Raw genomic sequence first — 13514 nt, 5'->3', positions numbered from 1 at the left:
ATGGAAGCCACTTTTTCTCTCTTGGACTTTATTATTAATGCACCTGCTACATTTTCTTTCCAGTCCTTTCGCAGCACAGTGAGTCACAATACAGCCCTAAAGGACTTTGTCAATAAAGACTACTCTCGATACCATATTTCTGTTATCTGGCGATACCTTACAATTGCCTATACAGACCTCACACGAACGGATGACTCGGACTACCAGGCGACACTTCTAAAACTAATCGTTCGCCTGAACTTGTTTCTGAGCGGCCTGGAGCTCCCGCCGTCTCCCTGTTTAAATCTATACGTCCTAGATGCCATTTACTTCGCTTTGGCACATTACCGACTAACAGGTAAAACGTCCCTCTTCGACTACGTTGTAAGGAGTGATCTGGCAGTACCACCCAACATGAAGCAGCTCTTCCTTCCGTTCATCCGTGTCATTCACAGCAAAATTTACGATGCCAACTACATTCCCGACCTTTTAGACCTTGTTGTTGCTGTGCATCCATCTGTTAAGAATATCGCCCCAGGAATATATACACAGGATGCTGTGTTGTACATGGACGAGGTGATTCGCAAGGAAACATCCGAGACAGTTGGCCTGGTTGCCACCGAGTCTACGCGCAAACTCATTTGCTTGAAAGCATTTTCGGTTGGAGACTCCATCTTCGAGGGTCCCACGGATATGACTGCTATAGGCATGGTTAACCCTCTTGCAGCCGTGTGCAACTGCTGTGGGGAAGCGGTTGAAGCTATTGCTGACCCCATTCGATGCCCTGAGTGCGGGGTGGTATACTGTACCATTGCGTGTAGAGAATATGACTTACACTATCACTCTCATGAAATATTCTGCCGATTTATCACAGACACAGCGGTGCATAGCTTTGCTAGCATATTCTCTCGGTTTTCTCTGGAACGTAACATCTGGAGTACGTTCTTTGATGCGTCCATGATCATTCTGCACATTCTGGCTATTCTAACAGACAAGATATCAATCGCTAAAGACGTTCTCCCCGCTACACTGTGGAAAACTGCACCAGAGCTATTTCTTCTAAATAGGGACACCACTGCAAACTACGAGTGGTATCATAAAGCATATGGATCACCACTCAAGGAGCATACTGGCATTGACATGATAGGATTTCCCACCTTTATTGCACTCTTTCTAGGTCCAACGGCTGGGCTGCTCAAGGTATGGCCGTATCTGCGTCCAAGCACGTTATATTACGTACTCAGTGGAGTTCTAATGAATGGGTTTGCTCAGGTATTCAAAGATGAAGCTGATAGGTTATCGGATCGAGCAGCTTATGGTGCATTCAATCTCAGTTACTATCATTCCTTTGTTAGGCATTCATGCACACCGAACTTCCGGCGCACAATGGTAAAGTCACCAACTGGGGGCACGTTTTTCTCCCTTATATGTATCAGAAATACAATGCCAGGGGATGAGCTCACCATTTCATACGTAGAGACAGAACCGGATGAGAGTGGTTACGAGCACTATATAGACACTCTCGCAACCCACAACATCCCACTTTGTTCATGCAAGCGTTGCAGCAAGATCTTATCTTATCTTAACACGGGGTGAATATCTCTAAAACAAAATCAAAGGCAAGCAAGATTCTGAAGATCCATTAATTCGGGAAAAGCAGACTGGTGCTTCTCTCTTACAATACAGAGCTCACGCAGGTTTCAGTGGTTTACAAGCTGCTCAAAGATCCATCACATCTATATAGTCACCTTTTGGTCCCCTTAAGACTTGCGAAGTTGGTAATCCCTGAGAGTTGGTGACAGACGACGAGTTCATGCTCTGAGATGCAGCAATGCTGGCAGCTTCCTTGATTGCACGGTCTGGAATTCTAATTGAGGAGATAAGGGATCCCTGAAGGCTGTATGTGGGATAGTGTGATGACTTGCTTTCTGTGTCGATCATAGTGACGTCTGACAGGACCATATTCATTTGCACGTCAACGTTTCTGAGAACTCCCTGGATGGTCGTGCTATCTTTGAGTGCAATAACCATGTAATAGTTAACACAATTGGGCAGAACTTGCTTCATTTTTGAAATATCTTTGTTATGCACGCCCATAAAATATTGTTGCCCTTAGCGATAGACGCAAGAAGCACTATGCAGTTGATTCAACCAGTAAGCTTAGTCTAACTACTACAATCTGCTTTCGAGAATTAAATAAATATAAAGATGGCCACGTCCGTGGACGATCCTCTAGTGGATCCAGACACTGGTAAGAAAATAGATTTCTACAAGATCCTTGGTCTAGAGACGTGGCCTGGCGACGGGGAGGCTAAGAAGGCCTACTATAAAGCGGCTATGAGGTTACATCCAGACAAGAATAGAGACAACCCTGAGCGTGCAGAAATTGTCTTCAAATATTTGCAGGAGGCGTGGAAAACCTTAAGTGATCCTACAGAACGGGCGTACTATGAGCGTAATCGCGAGTTGATACTCTCTGGGGGCGTAGAAGCAGACGAGTTCTATGGCGTTGATACCTTCGTGAACCTAGCGTCTTTTCGTTCCTCAAGCTGTTACGACGGGTTCGATGACTCTCCTCGGGGATTTTACACCGTCTATGCATTGCTATTCAAGACCCTTGCAGACGAGGAGCTCCGTGCTGCTAAGCGTCGAATCGAAATTAAGAGTTACGCTGACAATGAACTTTCCATGTTACAGCGGCGTAGCTCTGAAGAAAGTTACCCGCAATTTGGTCCTTCTGACGCGTCAGAGGCTATGGTCTCTTCCTTCTACAGTTTTTGGAGTCGCTTTCAATCTGTAAAAGAATTTCTGCACGAGAATTACTATTCTACTGAAGGGAATTCAAAGTATAGACGGTTGGCAGAAGGAGAAAACAAAAAGTTCCGTGAAGAGGCAAGGCTCCAGTTTTCCATTCGTGTAAGAGACATGGCTGCATACCTTAAGCGTAGAGACCCGCGGGTAGAGGCTTACCAAGAAAAGCAGCGCCGTCAGAGCGTCGAAGCACAACAGAAGCGTGAGGCAAAGATACAGCAGATCCAAAGGGAACGTATAGCGAGCAAGCAAGCACTGAAGGAGCAGATCGCCAAACGAATATCCATCCTAACAGAAAAGGTAAACGACGGGACTATTACCGCCCACGAAATGCTGGAGCTTGAAAGCATGGCGTCTACTCAGCCCCTACACTCAGATAAGATAGCAGATGAATTTACAGACCGTAAGGAAACTCCCATGAATGGTGGTTCCCCGAACAAATCTCACCACTATCCTGGATCATTGTCAAAGGAATTTATTGCCCAAGGTCTTGCGTTCGATAAGGCCACCGGCAAGTTATTCTGTAAGGTATGCAATCAGCGCTTTCAAATGGAAGGAGAGTTCAAGTCTCATCTAACAAGTAAGAAGCACCGCAATGCACAGAAGGAAAGTGCAGCTACCGATGCACCAACGAAGGCTACTATCAATTCTGAGAATGTGGAAAGAACTGAGCCAAGAAAACGGCGCAGAGCAATCCAGGAAGGTACCCCTGACGAAAGTATTGAGAAGGGGGAAGCTTGTGAAGGGGGCTCAAAGAATTCACATCAGTGTAAGATCTGCAAACAGCGGTTTGAGTCCCGAACAAAGCTATTCAAGCACATAGCGGATACAGGGCACGCGGCGCTGAAGCAGAGCTAACGGTATTATAAGATAAAACTAATTTACATAGTTAATAAGCATTATTGAATATAGGATACCGGCTGCCCTTGCTCATTCAGCAAGGAAGAGATATACTCCCTAACACGGGCCTCATTCTCGCTAATACGAGCATGATATATGCGCTCAAACTCAACGGCGGTCTCCCTCGCTAGCTGATCGCGTATCTCCGTGAGAATGCATTCTATGTCGTTTAAACTGAAGAGTAAATCGGAGCTTCTATTGCGAGCTTTATTTCTGTATGAAGGCGGAATGAGTTGGAGGGATGGTGTCCTGATAATATCATAGGGGGTAGCTAATCTTAACGGTTGCCAAAGTTGGGACTCCAGCCGCTTCATTGGCCGATGGGCAGTCTCTGTGGTCCGCTTCATCCCAAAGAGGCGGCTACGGGGCATCGGGAGATCCACAGTAGCAACTGCCATTTTAATTTATTGGATCAATCGCGCTGGTGCAAGTCGATGAAATATATCCCCGAGGCCTCTCAAAAACTACGAGCATTGGCAGCCAATGCATTGGCTGAAATCAACCAAAGTAGGCCTCCTCCACTTATGCCCTTGACCCTCCAGCTTCTGGAATCTAAAGCTATCGAGATTGCGCTTCTGAACACGCTTATAAAGATTTCTTGTATGAATATGCAAGACCGCCACTATGACATATATACTGAAGAGACGGCAAAAGACAATATCATCCACCGGCACAGTTATATTTTACTTGCATCTCGTTTGTCTGCAGAGGACGACAACACCACACCATCAGATCGTGTGCTGGGATTTCTTGCGTTTAGACCGATATTAGAGAACGGCAAAAGGCAGCTCTACATCTGGGAACTCCAAATTGATGCTCGTTATCAACGAAAGGGACTGGGGCAGATGCTCATATGGAGTCTGATAGACTTAGGGAAGAATGTCATGTCTCCCGAGAAGTTTTCCCTCTGCTTGACTTGTTCTAAACGCAACGAAGCGGGGTATATAGCATATACTAAACTGGGGTTTGCTCTCAACGGAGACAGCGAGGACGAAGATCCCTTTTGGATTCTTGAACTACAAGTAGAGTAGGATAATGCGTGCAATCTAAGCTTCAATCTTTACACGACACCTATGCTAGAGTATTCTCTCAGTAGGTGGATAAACATACCGGACAAGCTAAGCTAGCAGCTGACATCTCTAGGTCATGGCCCTAATCTCACCAGATACTCTATGATCTATTTATAAAATTATTGTGGCGAATAGTCAGGAAGATTGATACTTTTAAAACTCGAAGATGTACTCAAAGAAAACTGAGATGCATCATATTTTATAACAGCAATCGCGTATCTAATGATAGTCTCGTGGTGTAATAAGCACAGGTACTCTGATCTAGCTTTTTGTTTCAATAACCAAACACTTCATAAAATAAAGACCCACATGTTTACACCTAAGAACGTTAAACAACACGTAAAGCACATGAGCATAGTTCACCTGGTAAGGATGTATAATCACAATGTTGATAGAGATGGATATTACCCCATCGATGCTAAAGAGGCTGCAAACTTAATATTCTGGGCGCGCCTGTGGATAGGGACGGCTGTCGGATGCCTAGCTGGTTCCCTACGAATACGTGGCTACCTCCCTATCATATTTGCATTTCTGGCGCTCATGTACCCCACGACTATAATAACCAAAGCAGCTAACGTTCCTACGCACATTTTGAAATACTACAACCTAGCAGGTGGCCTCTCTGCGTTTGCTCTAGTGTGGATACTGTTATATTCAGCACAGTATACTCCTTAAGTGGCAGGTTTGGGTGCCCGAGTCTGTAGACCGCGCTATAGTCAAGACAGAAGAGATGTAGTGAATTCGGACTCTATATCTTGTTGCAAGTCATCTTCTTGGTGATATGATGCGGCCTCTTGCTGTTGTAGTTTAATGCGGTGAACTTTGTTCCACTCGTCGACGAAAAGAACGGTTGTATTAAAACGAACCCGACGATCTGATTTCTTTGGGAGACTGGCTACAATAGGCGATGTAGTTGACCCCGTCACCGTTTTGAGTTTCTTAGGAGTTCTCTGTGGAGTTTTTCTGGGCAGATCTGAGGGGGAAAGTTTTGCTACCAACTTTGAAAAGGCCTGTCGCTTATTGGGCTTCACCGGCTTCATTTTCACCGGCTCTGGTATGGAAGTGTTTGCACACTCTAACTCTCGCCTTATCTCATCCAATAAGCCTCTCATTTTGGTGTTAAGACTGGGCTTCCCGGTTATTACCTTTATTACTCTTTCATACCGCTCGGGCAAACTCTCCTTTGAGGCTGAAAATGATATCTTAGGCAACCTGTTTCTGGGTACCGTACAATGAGGTATTGGCAATGCTTCTGAACTCTGTTCTTGTAACTTGCTTGGTTCCCTTGGTCCCGCTCTTGCAAATTTGAAGCGTATTTTGGTAGGTCTACTCGACAGGAGACACTTGCTGACATCTATTGTGTTCAAGCTGGTCAATAAAAAGCGACTCCATTGCCCTATGCATACTTCAAGAAGCTGAACCACAGCCTTGCTATCAGCTGTATGTCTTTGAAGCATCTGTTCAGGTGATAGGTTCTGCTCCTTCTTAAGAATCATTTGCGGGAATACCCTAGATACAATCATCTCTCCATTGCTGGACCTGAACGCAAGTTTGAGAAGCCTATTAGTCAATTTATATCCCCATCGGAGACACGCTTCCAAATACCACTGCTCACTGTCTTCATCCTGCGTACTTTCTTCTTCTATATAGCTGAGTGACACGCCCGATAGCGACGGTGCAATATACACTGTATCGCTAAGTTCCAAATCTAGATCAGTCAGGGAGCACGCTCTCCAGTTCTCTCGGCTTGGCTGCAAACCTATTATAACCCGGACCTCCTTGTCATTAGTGAGCTCTTCTGATACTTTCAGCTCGAGCTTCATAACATGATCGTCAAACAGCACTCCAGAGTCTAGAGCAGTTATACGATCATTATGCAACGTGAGAGAGCGAGCTAGTGCACCCTTCAGCCAGTGCATAGACTGACGTACCGAAATAGGTGTGACTTCAAAGTATCCACTCAGTTGCTTTACAAAGTCTTGTTCTATAGAAGCAGGGACCCAAACAATTAGAGACCACGAAGATGCCACGTGAACAAAAAGACCAGAAAGGTATAGGCGATATCCCAAACGGGCGAATTGGAGCATAACATCTTCATCTTCTGCATCTAGAGGGCTCAATCTAAGCACAGCAATATCTATAGTTGTCAAACTTTGAGCGGCAATACATGGGAGTGTGCTACTCTCAACCGTACTCTTTGTCAAACGCTCCGAGGCGACTAGACTAAGGGCAGAGGTGAACATACCCACTGTAAAGGTTGTTCAGTTGCTACAGGGTAGGCTAATTTACAGTTGTCTCCTCCGATAAAGGGAAGAATTTCTTAATGATGCCTAGCATAACGCGAGGCTCGCGATAGCCTTCCACAGTTCCCAAGCACTTTCCGTCCTTGCCAATAAGGACAATGAACGGTATTCCCCTTCCTTGCTTTATATTGTTCTTGGCGCAGTATGCGTTAACGCAAGCCAGCTTGGCTCTAATAAGTTTGACTGAGTGCTCTGCTAGAGCAGCCTTAACTTTCGCATCGCTCCATGTATTCATTTCTAACTTGTAGCAGTGATAACACGTTGCTGCGTTAGTACCCACTAATAGTGTATTGCTCAGCTGTGAATCTTCCTTGACCTCTTCATACGATACCTTAAGCTTCTTCATCCGTAAGGTGACTAGACCCTGTATAATTACTTGGGCAACGACCATCACTCCTACAACAAGACCTATCATGACCCCAAGGCTAGGCCCGCCACTCGCCGTGGATCCCTCAGACATTCTATTTTATTTTCATTTCTCTTAGTACCCTATCTGGCACGTCTCTGGCATCTGTAGCTCAAACAGATTATCAAGGCCGTATGCGGAGGCAGCCGATGTTCTCTCAGTACTAACAGCAACGCGATTCCCTTCATCACCGACGTTCAGCGGTGTCAAGTTCTGCTCTGGCTCCAGTACAGTATATGCAGAATGCACATGTTGATTCCCTACACTCGAGCATCGAACACCGAGCGACAATGCACCAGACATGGCCTGAATACTTGCTAACCGATCATCAAGCCTCTGTAGCAAGGCCAAGCGGTCCCTTCTCCGTGCATCTTCTGTTGACTCAGTGTTTGCTGGCTCACTAATGGGCTGCCCCAGACGTCCCGCACTCTTGGAGCGAACGTCATGTATCTGCTTTGTTAGAAGCGAAAGACATGCGTGCATATTCATTGCGTTTTGTTCGTTAGCACAACACTGATGGGATCTGTGGGATCGCTTTTTTCTATGGACATGCTTTTCTTTATGACTCGGTACTCCATCTATACAATCGTTCAGTATGCGCATTTCAATAATATCATCACAACATGGGCACTTAACCTTCTCAAGAATTATCTGTTCCCCGTTTTTATATGCTATCTTCTGGGACTCCTTGTCCTTATCCCTGTTATATCTATGATGTCTATGCTTGTGTTTCCGAGATTGGTGTCTCCGTGCTCTTCTATGACTTCTACCCCCATGATTGTTTATGTCCTCTTCTTCTTGAGAAGATGAACAAGAAGTGGTGGAGGATGAGTAGGTGTCCGGTGTACTCATTGTACAGACAGAAGATGGTCTGTGATGGACGCTCTTGTGTAACTCAGCTATACGCTGAATAATAAGATCTTCTATCTCTTCGTCACTCAGTCGTTGATGTGGGGACAGGGCATGCTTATGTGCCTGTGTATTTTTCTCGAGGTGAGATATGCCGACATTTCGTGTAATTGGCTTGGTATTGATTGCAACGCTTTCACTGCCATCTTTCCTGGATTTAGATGCTGCATCAATAGGAACAGCAGGTACAATGCTACACTCATCAAATGGAGCATATATTGGGGTTCGTCCGATAGAATCTTCTTTATCAACAACTTGAATAACAGTGCGTGAATTTTGCTGAGGGAGGTGTTGAACAGTGTCTAGTGGTTCCCACTTCTCTGGTACGGGCGGTTGAAAAGCTAGTTGAAAATCGCTAGCCACAGATGTAATAAGAGGAGCACCACCAGACGTTCCGATGATCTGTGGTTGCTTTACCCCAGACTTTCTAGGAACATTTTGTACACTATATATAGGTGGGGAAATGGGAGCTTGTGTCTTAGTTAAAGGCTCTGGAAGAGGAGGACTCTTACTTTGAGTGACTACCATTGTCTCGACAACCGTTGGCGAACTTGCTGTGGCTGGCACTGAGGTCTTGTGCTTATTAATTGTTCCTGGACTAATGAGCATCTTATACTGTAACGGTTTTTTCTCTGAGTTTAGGTTAGCACGCATTTGCTCTGCACATTGTGCACAGTAAGTGGGACCCTGGTCAATAGCATCAGTAGCCATGCCTAGAAATAACCCGCAGAGCGAACACTTGATTGGGTATTGCTTTTGCTCTGTCTCCACGACGCAGCTGCTTGGATGTTCAGAATACTTGGAAGCTTTATGCGGCTGGGGCTCTACAAATACTGGTCGCTTTGGGTTGATAATCTTTTCCAAGGCATCGGTGGCTGCTTTTATGGCTGCTGTTTGCTTCGTTGTTCCGAACTTTGTAAACGGAGAACGTATGTCTGCAGGAGAAGCTATTCTGGCTTTGTAATGCGCCATATCTCCAATGAGCTCTGAGATCTGATGCTGTCGGATCTTTTGCTGTTCTTCCTTTGTCTTTGCGCTCTTGAGTTTCCGAGCAGTTGAGTAGTTGTCAAAGGATTTATCATCAAATGTGGCCAAATCGATGCCACTTTTGTATGTGACATCGGTAACAGCATTTATAGCTGCCCTAATATCTTTGTTTTGCCTCGACATATCAGCAGTCTTTGAAGTTGAGCGTATAGTTCCACTGCTACTACTACCTACACTTGATGTAAGATCAGATGCTGATAGCATGGACCGTGCTTGCTCAGAGTGCGACCTGAACGGATTTGAGTGGCTTATATTTGAGGACGACCGTCCAATAAAGCTATGGTCACTAAGGGTTGTAGTATCATCAAGAGCAGCATTGACATGTGCCTTCGCTTTGTATGCATTAGCCACAGATTGCTTATGATGAGACGGAGCCGATGCTTCTTGTGGCTTCTTGACGCTTTGCGTAGCCCGTGATCGAGCAAAAAGCTCAGCACGCTCCTTTGTGGTGTACGCATGTACATTAATTGACGATTTCGCCGGGGCTCGCAAGCCGGTGCGACTATGACTTGATGCTGGAGGTCCTCCTAGATCTAAATTAAATGCAGGCCGATCCGCTATACTGGTTGGCGCTTTGGCAGACTTTGTCGGTTTAGTAAAATCCTTTTCCTGCGCCGCTCCTCTAGCACTTTGAATTGAGTTTCGGGATTTCGGGGCACTGTGAGAGGCTGTAGAGGCCCGCTGAGGGCCAGTTCGTAAAGCAGATGTCGCGCGGCTATTTGAAGAACTTCGAGTTTTAGAGCTAACAGCCCGCTGTGCAGGTTGGTTAACATCAGCAAGACCAAGATCTTTGTTGGCTGGCTTTAACAAGGGCCTAGTTCGTTGAAGTTTTCGCTGTGACATTGAAATCTAAATTTTTATAGATGCATCCTCTCATATCTCACCAACTCTATGACCTCATGTGGCAAAAAATCCCCGAAGAAAGCGATGACAGTACAGAATATGGCCTGACGTCTTTATTCTTGCCAGATACGCTTTTAGTTGAAGATTCAATCATCAAGAATTGGTACTTTACGTCTTCTGAGGACGGAACAATCCTACGAAAAAATAAGGCTAATATAACAAATAAGAACATTCTGAACGCATTTGCATCTGGAGTGCATCCAGAGGCCGTGTGCGCACTAGTGGCATATATAGACCTGAGTCCCAGTTTAGATGTACACTATACTGTACGCTATCTTGCACCAGCACAGCTTGAGGTTCTTCTCCTGGACTTGAAGAATTACTACTTTACGGGTATAATTCAGAGCCTGACTCGGTCTTGGCCTTTCGGACGGAGACATTCGCGTCGACAAATAAGCTCCGCAGTCAGCTGTCCTTCTCGCGAATCTTTCAAGGAATCACAGATTAGTAACTTAGCTGATAAGTCTCAACAAAGAGATTGCCAAAATCTGCCACGACCAACCTCTTCGCTTATCACAAAGCCCAATGAAACAGAAGCACAGAAGCGACGTGGAAACAGAGACTATGGGACTACAGAACAGAGCTACTCCTTGATTCGAGTACTTTGGAGCCCAGAGAGTAGCTGCGTAGAGGCTCGCAAAAGCAAAGCAAATTTCGATGGGTATCGGTACTCTCCAGATGTACGTTGCTGCACATTCTTTATGAGTGGTGCCTTCCAAATGGTGACTGTCCCCGTGTCTCTCCTATATAAGATAAATACTGTCCTCACTCATTTGGCAATACACATTTCTGCACAAAAGCAAAAGAAGACAGTTGATAGACTGGTAGTATACTTGCACCCTTTTACTTCTCACAGGGGAACTACAGAGCTTTCGTTGGTATTAGGCGAAGAGATAGTTATAGGCGGTAAGAATATTGATGCAGATCTTTATCTACAATGGCAGCAAAGGGTGAGGCGAGAGTTCCGGCCTCCACTTATTCTACATTATGATCTATTGAAAAAGGTTTATATTGCAATCACCAATCCGCTGATTGCTCAACAAACGCCTGCAGAATATCGTGACGTCTACGAAAGGGTCTCTAATTTGGGATATGAGGTGCAGGATGGCGAAGCGCGTGTCAATCTGCAACGCACAGATGCTGTACGGCACATATTGAAGTGTATTAACAAAGATATTGGGACCAGGATGCAGAGCAAAGCATACAAGTTCATATCGGAAGTGGCTTGTTCTTTTGCAAAAACTCTAGAGCATGCAGAGGAAGTCTCTCTGCACGTTCCTGAGATCGCGATTAACAGACCATGTGTGCGCTGTCAGGCTCCACGATGTGCCCATCGCCTCCCGTTCAAGGTCCTGCTTAGTGAGCCGTTTGCACATATATCCAATAAGTACCAAGTATTCTCTGCATTATATTCTGAAACGTCAATTGCCAATCTGTATCGTCTATTACATTACATTCTAACTAATGATAAGACCGTTTTTAAATACCGAGACGCTCTTCTTATAACGATAAGCACGTTATTATCAAAATCATCCATTGAGCCGGCATCCTTACCAGGTAGTCAAATCAGTATGGACCTGATGGCAAACAAAGATCGCTTAATAGATTTATTTTTCAGTGTACATAAGACCCGCGATGACGTGCTTCTATCCTTCGACAAATTGCAAAACTTCTTTGTCATGACAAGTATAACAATTTCATCATGCGTTCCTGTACATCTCCTTCGGCGCTGCGGCATACCTGAATTTGACGCCCAAGCGTTCTTGAAGCGACTAGACGAAGACTACTTTATCTATAAGCTTTATCCCGTATGCCAGCAATGTACAGATGTGCTTTTTGGTATACTCAAGGATCTCACGTGTTAAGGAAGGCGATCCGCCCCTCATTACCCTACAGCACTCCGATTTAGTTAAAAATTGATAACTTGAATTTCTAAAAATGTCCGACGACGAATCTGAGCAGCCCATCTTGAATATAGGGACATATACAGGCCCTCGGAACGAGTTGGGTGAGCGTCATGGCCGAGGAAGGTGTGTATTCCCAAACAAAGATGTCTACGTAGGCGATTATGAGAATGGCCTCCGCAATGGCAATGGAACATACCGCTGGGCGTATCTAGGCGTAAAGTATAAAGGTGAATACAAGAATGGTGCCAGAAATGGGTATGGGACAATGAACTACACCAACGGAACCGTCTATGAAGGCAATTGGGTAGACAGCAAGCGTGAAGGAAATGGAAAGATCACCTATCCAAACTTGGATTATTATTCAGGGGAATTCCACAATGGTCTCCCACACGGAAAGGGTGAGTATTATTATAAATCATGCGATGTCAAAGTTAAGGGTCAGTTTGAATACGGGCGGATAGTCTTCGGCGAGATGATTCTGCGGGACGGATCTAAGTATGAAGGTGAGTTTCGCCTGAACCAACCTTTTGGTAAGGGAGCGTGGATAGTGAATGGATGGAAGCAGGATGGCTCGTACATTGAGATAAACCCTCCACCCAAAGAGGTCGACGACGAGGGCATCGATGAAGAGGCAGAGGAAAAGGAAGAGGCGGAAGAAGAGCAAATAGAGGACCCAGAAAAGTCCATTGAAGAAGAGGCTGACGAAGAGGCTGGGGAGGAGAAGAAGGAGGACATGGCCACTGATCGAAACTTGCAGAATCTCCTTCCCCCTAAGCGTAAGCGTAAAACAATCAAGATGGTACTTCCGAAGATGGAGCCTCTACGAACACTAAAGCTGAAGTGGGTCCCGAGAGGTCTTCCCGTTCCGATAAATGCGTAAATTGATAAAGTGTTTCTATGGCAAACCTCCTCTTCCCTCCTGTACCTGGGCCTGTCAACTATCTCGTGTGGCTGGTGGTAGTCCTACTAATGATGCTTTGGCTCGTGTATCTCCGAATAGAGTATGGGCCTACGGTTGTGCCTATAACCTCTGAGCAAGAGGTTGGCGAAAAGCTGCAGCCGCGGGACGTTGCTAATAGCAGGAGACGACAACGAGGACTTGGGGATTTGGATGAGGCCTACTTCGCTGACCTTCAAGCCAAAGCTTTTCAACAACTCCAGATGTCAGAGCCCTTTCTTGGTAGATGGGTTGGCCGCAGTGTAGAAAAGATACGCAAGCATCGTGATTGTAGACGGAAAGAAAACTAAGTAGCGACGGTTTACTCTTGTCCCCACCTCT

The 13514-nt window shown here is 45.5% G+C and overlaps 12 protein-coding genes across 12 annotated transcripts; 7 read left to right on the top strand and 5 right to left on the bottom strand.

Annotated features, from left to right (window-relative positions):
• Window positions 1–1575, top strand: GL50803_006407 (SET domain-containing protein; the record flags this gene model as incomplete). The annotated part of the gene is made up of 1 exon (XM_038046305.1): window positions 1–1575. The coding sequence occupies one exon, from the start codon at window positions 1–3 to the stop codon at window positions 1573–1575; it is 1575 nt and encodes a 524-aa protein (XP_037902031.1).
• A 123-nt stretch (window positions 1576–1698) lies between these two features.
• On the bottom strand, window positions 1699–2046 carry GL50803_006408 (putative SnRNP Sm-like protein; the record flags this gene model as incomplete). Its single annotated transcript, XM_001705559.2, has 1 exon — window positions 1699–2046. One exon carries the CDS (start codon window positions 2044–2046, stop codon window positions 1699–1701), a length of 348 nt encoding a protein of 115 aa, XP_001705611.2.
• A 141-nt stretch (window positions 2047–2187) lies between these two features.
• Window positions 2188–3648, top strand: GL50803_0016406 (Chaperone protein DnaJ subfamily C; the record flags this gene model as incomplete). The annotated part of the gene is made up of 1 exon (XM_001705558.1): window positions 2188–3648. The coding sequence occupies one exon, from the start codon at window positions 2188–2190 to the stop codon at window positions 3646–3648; it is 1461 nt and encodes a 486-aa protein (XP_001705610.1).
• Window positions 3649–3689: 41 nt separating this feature from the next.
• On the bottom strand, window positions 3690–4088 carry GL50803_0021531 (uncharacterized protein; the record flags this gene model as incomplete). The annotated part of the gene is made up of 1 exon (XM_001705557.1): window positions 3690–4088. The coding sequence occupies one exon, from the start codon at window positions 4086–4088 to the stop codon at window positions 3690–3692; it is 399 nt and encodes a 132-aa protein (XP_001705609.1).
• Window positions 4089–4124: 36 nt separating this feature from the next.
• GL50803_0014192 (Acetyltransferase family protein) lies at window positions 4125–4721 on the top strand (the record flags this gene model as incomplete). Its single annotated transcript, XM_038045747.1, has 1 exon — window positions 4125–4721. One exon carries the CDS (start codon window positions 4125–4127, stop codon window positions 4719–4721), a length of 597 nt encoding a protein of 198 aa, XP_037902030.1.
• A 348-nt stretch (window positions 4722–5069) lies between these two features.
• On the top strand, window positions 5070–5435 carry GL50803_006413 (uncharacterized protein; the record flags this gene model as incomplete). The annotated part of the gene is made up of 1 exon (XM_001705556.2): window positions 5070–5435. One exon carries the CDS (start codon window positions 5070–5072, stop codon window positions 5433–5435), a length of 366 nt encoding a protein of 121 aa, XP_001705608.2.
• A 41-nt stretch (window positions 5436–5476) lies between these two features.
• GL50803_0016405 (uncharacterized protein) lies at window positions 5477–7003 on the bottom strand (the record flags this gene model as incomplete). The annotated part of the gene is made up of 1 exon (XM_038045864.1): window positions 5477–7003. One exon carries the CDS (start codon window positions 7001–7003, stop codon window positions 5477–5479), a length of 1527 nt encoding a protein of 508 aa, XP_037902029.1.
• Window positions 7004–7040: 37 nt separating this feature from the next.
• On the bottom strand, window positions 7041–7523 carry GL50803_0016404 (Thioredoxin-like domain-containing protein; the record flags this gene model as incomplete). Its single annotated transcript, XM_001705555.1, has 1 exon — window positions 7041–7523. The coding sequence occupies one exon, from the start codon at window positions 7521–7523 to the stop codon at window positions 7041–7043; it is 483 nt and encodes a 160-aa protein (XP_001705607.1).
• A 21-nt stretch (window positions 7524–7544) lies between these two features.
• GL50803_0021527 (uncharacterized protein) lies at window positions 7545–10268 on the bottom strand (the record flags this gene model as incomplete). The annotated part of the gene is made up of 1 exon (XM_001705553.1): window positions 7545–10268. The coding sequence occupies one exon, from the start codon at window positions 10266–10268 to the stop codon at window positions 7545–7547; it is 2724 nt and encodes a 907-aa protein (XP_001705605.1).
• Window positions 10269–10288: 20 nt separating this feature from the next.
• On the top strand, window positions 10289–12193 carry GL50803_0016402 (uncharacterized protein; the record flags this gene model as incomplete). Its single annotated transcript, XM_038045863.1, has 1 exon — window positions 10289–12193. The coding sequence occupies one exon, from the start codon at window positions 10289–10291 to the stop codon at window positions 12191–12193; it is 1905 nt and encodes a 634-aa protein (XP_037902028.1).
• Window positions 12194–12266: 73 nt separating this feature from the next.
• GL50803_002622 (putative Phosphatidylinositol-4-phosphate 5-kinase) lies at window positions 12267–13115 on the top strand (the record flags this gene model as incomplete). Its single annotated transcript, XM_001705552.1, has 1 exon — window positions 12267–13115. The coding sequence occupies one exon, from the start codon at window positions 12267–12269 to the stop codon at window positions 13113–13115; it is 849 nt and encodes a 282-aa protein (XP_001705604.1).
• A 17-nt stretch (window positions 13116–13132) lies between these two features.
• GL50803_0021525 (uncharacterized protein) lies at window positions 13133–13483 on the top strand (the record flags this gene model as incomplete). Its single annotated transcript, XM_001705551.1, has 1 exon — window positions 13133–13483. The coding sequence occupies one exon, from the start codon at window positions 13133–13135 to the stop codon at window positions 13481–13483; it is 351 nt and encodes a 116-aa protein (XP_001705603.1).
• Window positions 13484–13514: the final 31 nt, after the last annotated feature.

The sequence above is a fragment of the Giardia intestinalis genome, chromosome 4 (genome assembly GCF_000002435.2).
Source record: "Giardia intestinalis strain WB C6 chromosome 4, whole genome shotgun sequence".
Lineage (NCBI taxonomy): Eukaryota > Fornicata > Diplomonadida > Hexamitidae > Giardia > Giardia duodenalis.
This window is presented reverse-complemented; position numbering and strand designations above follow the sequence as displayed.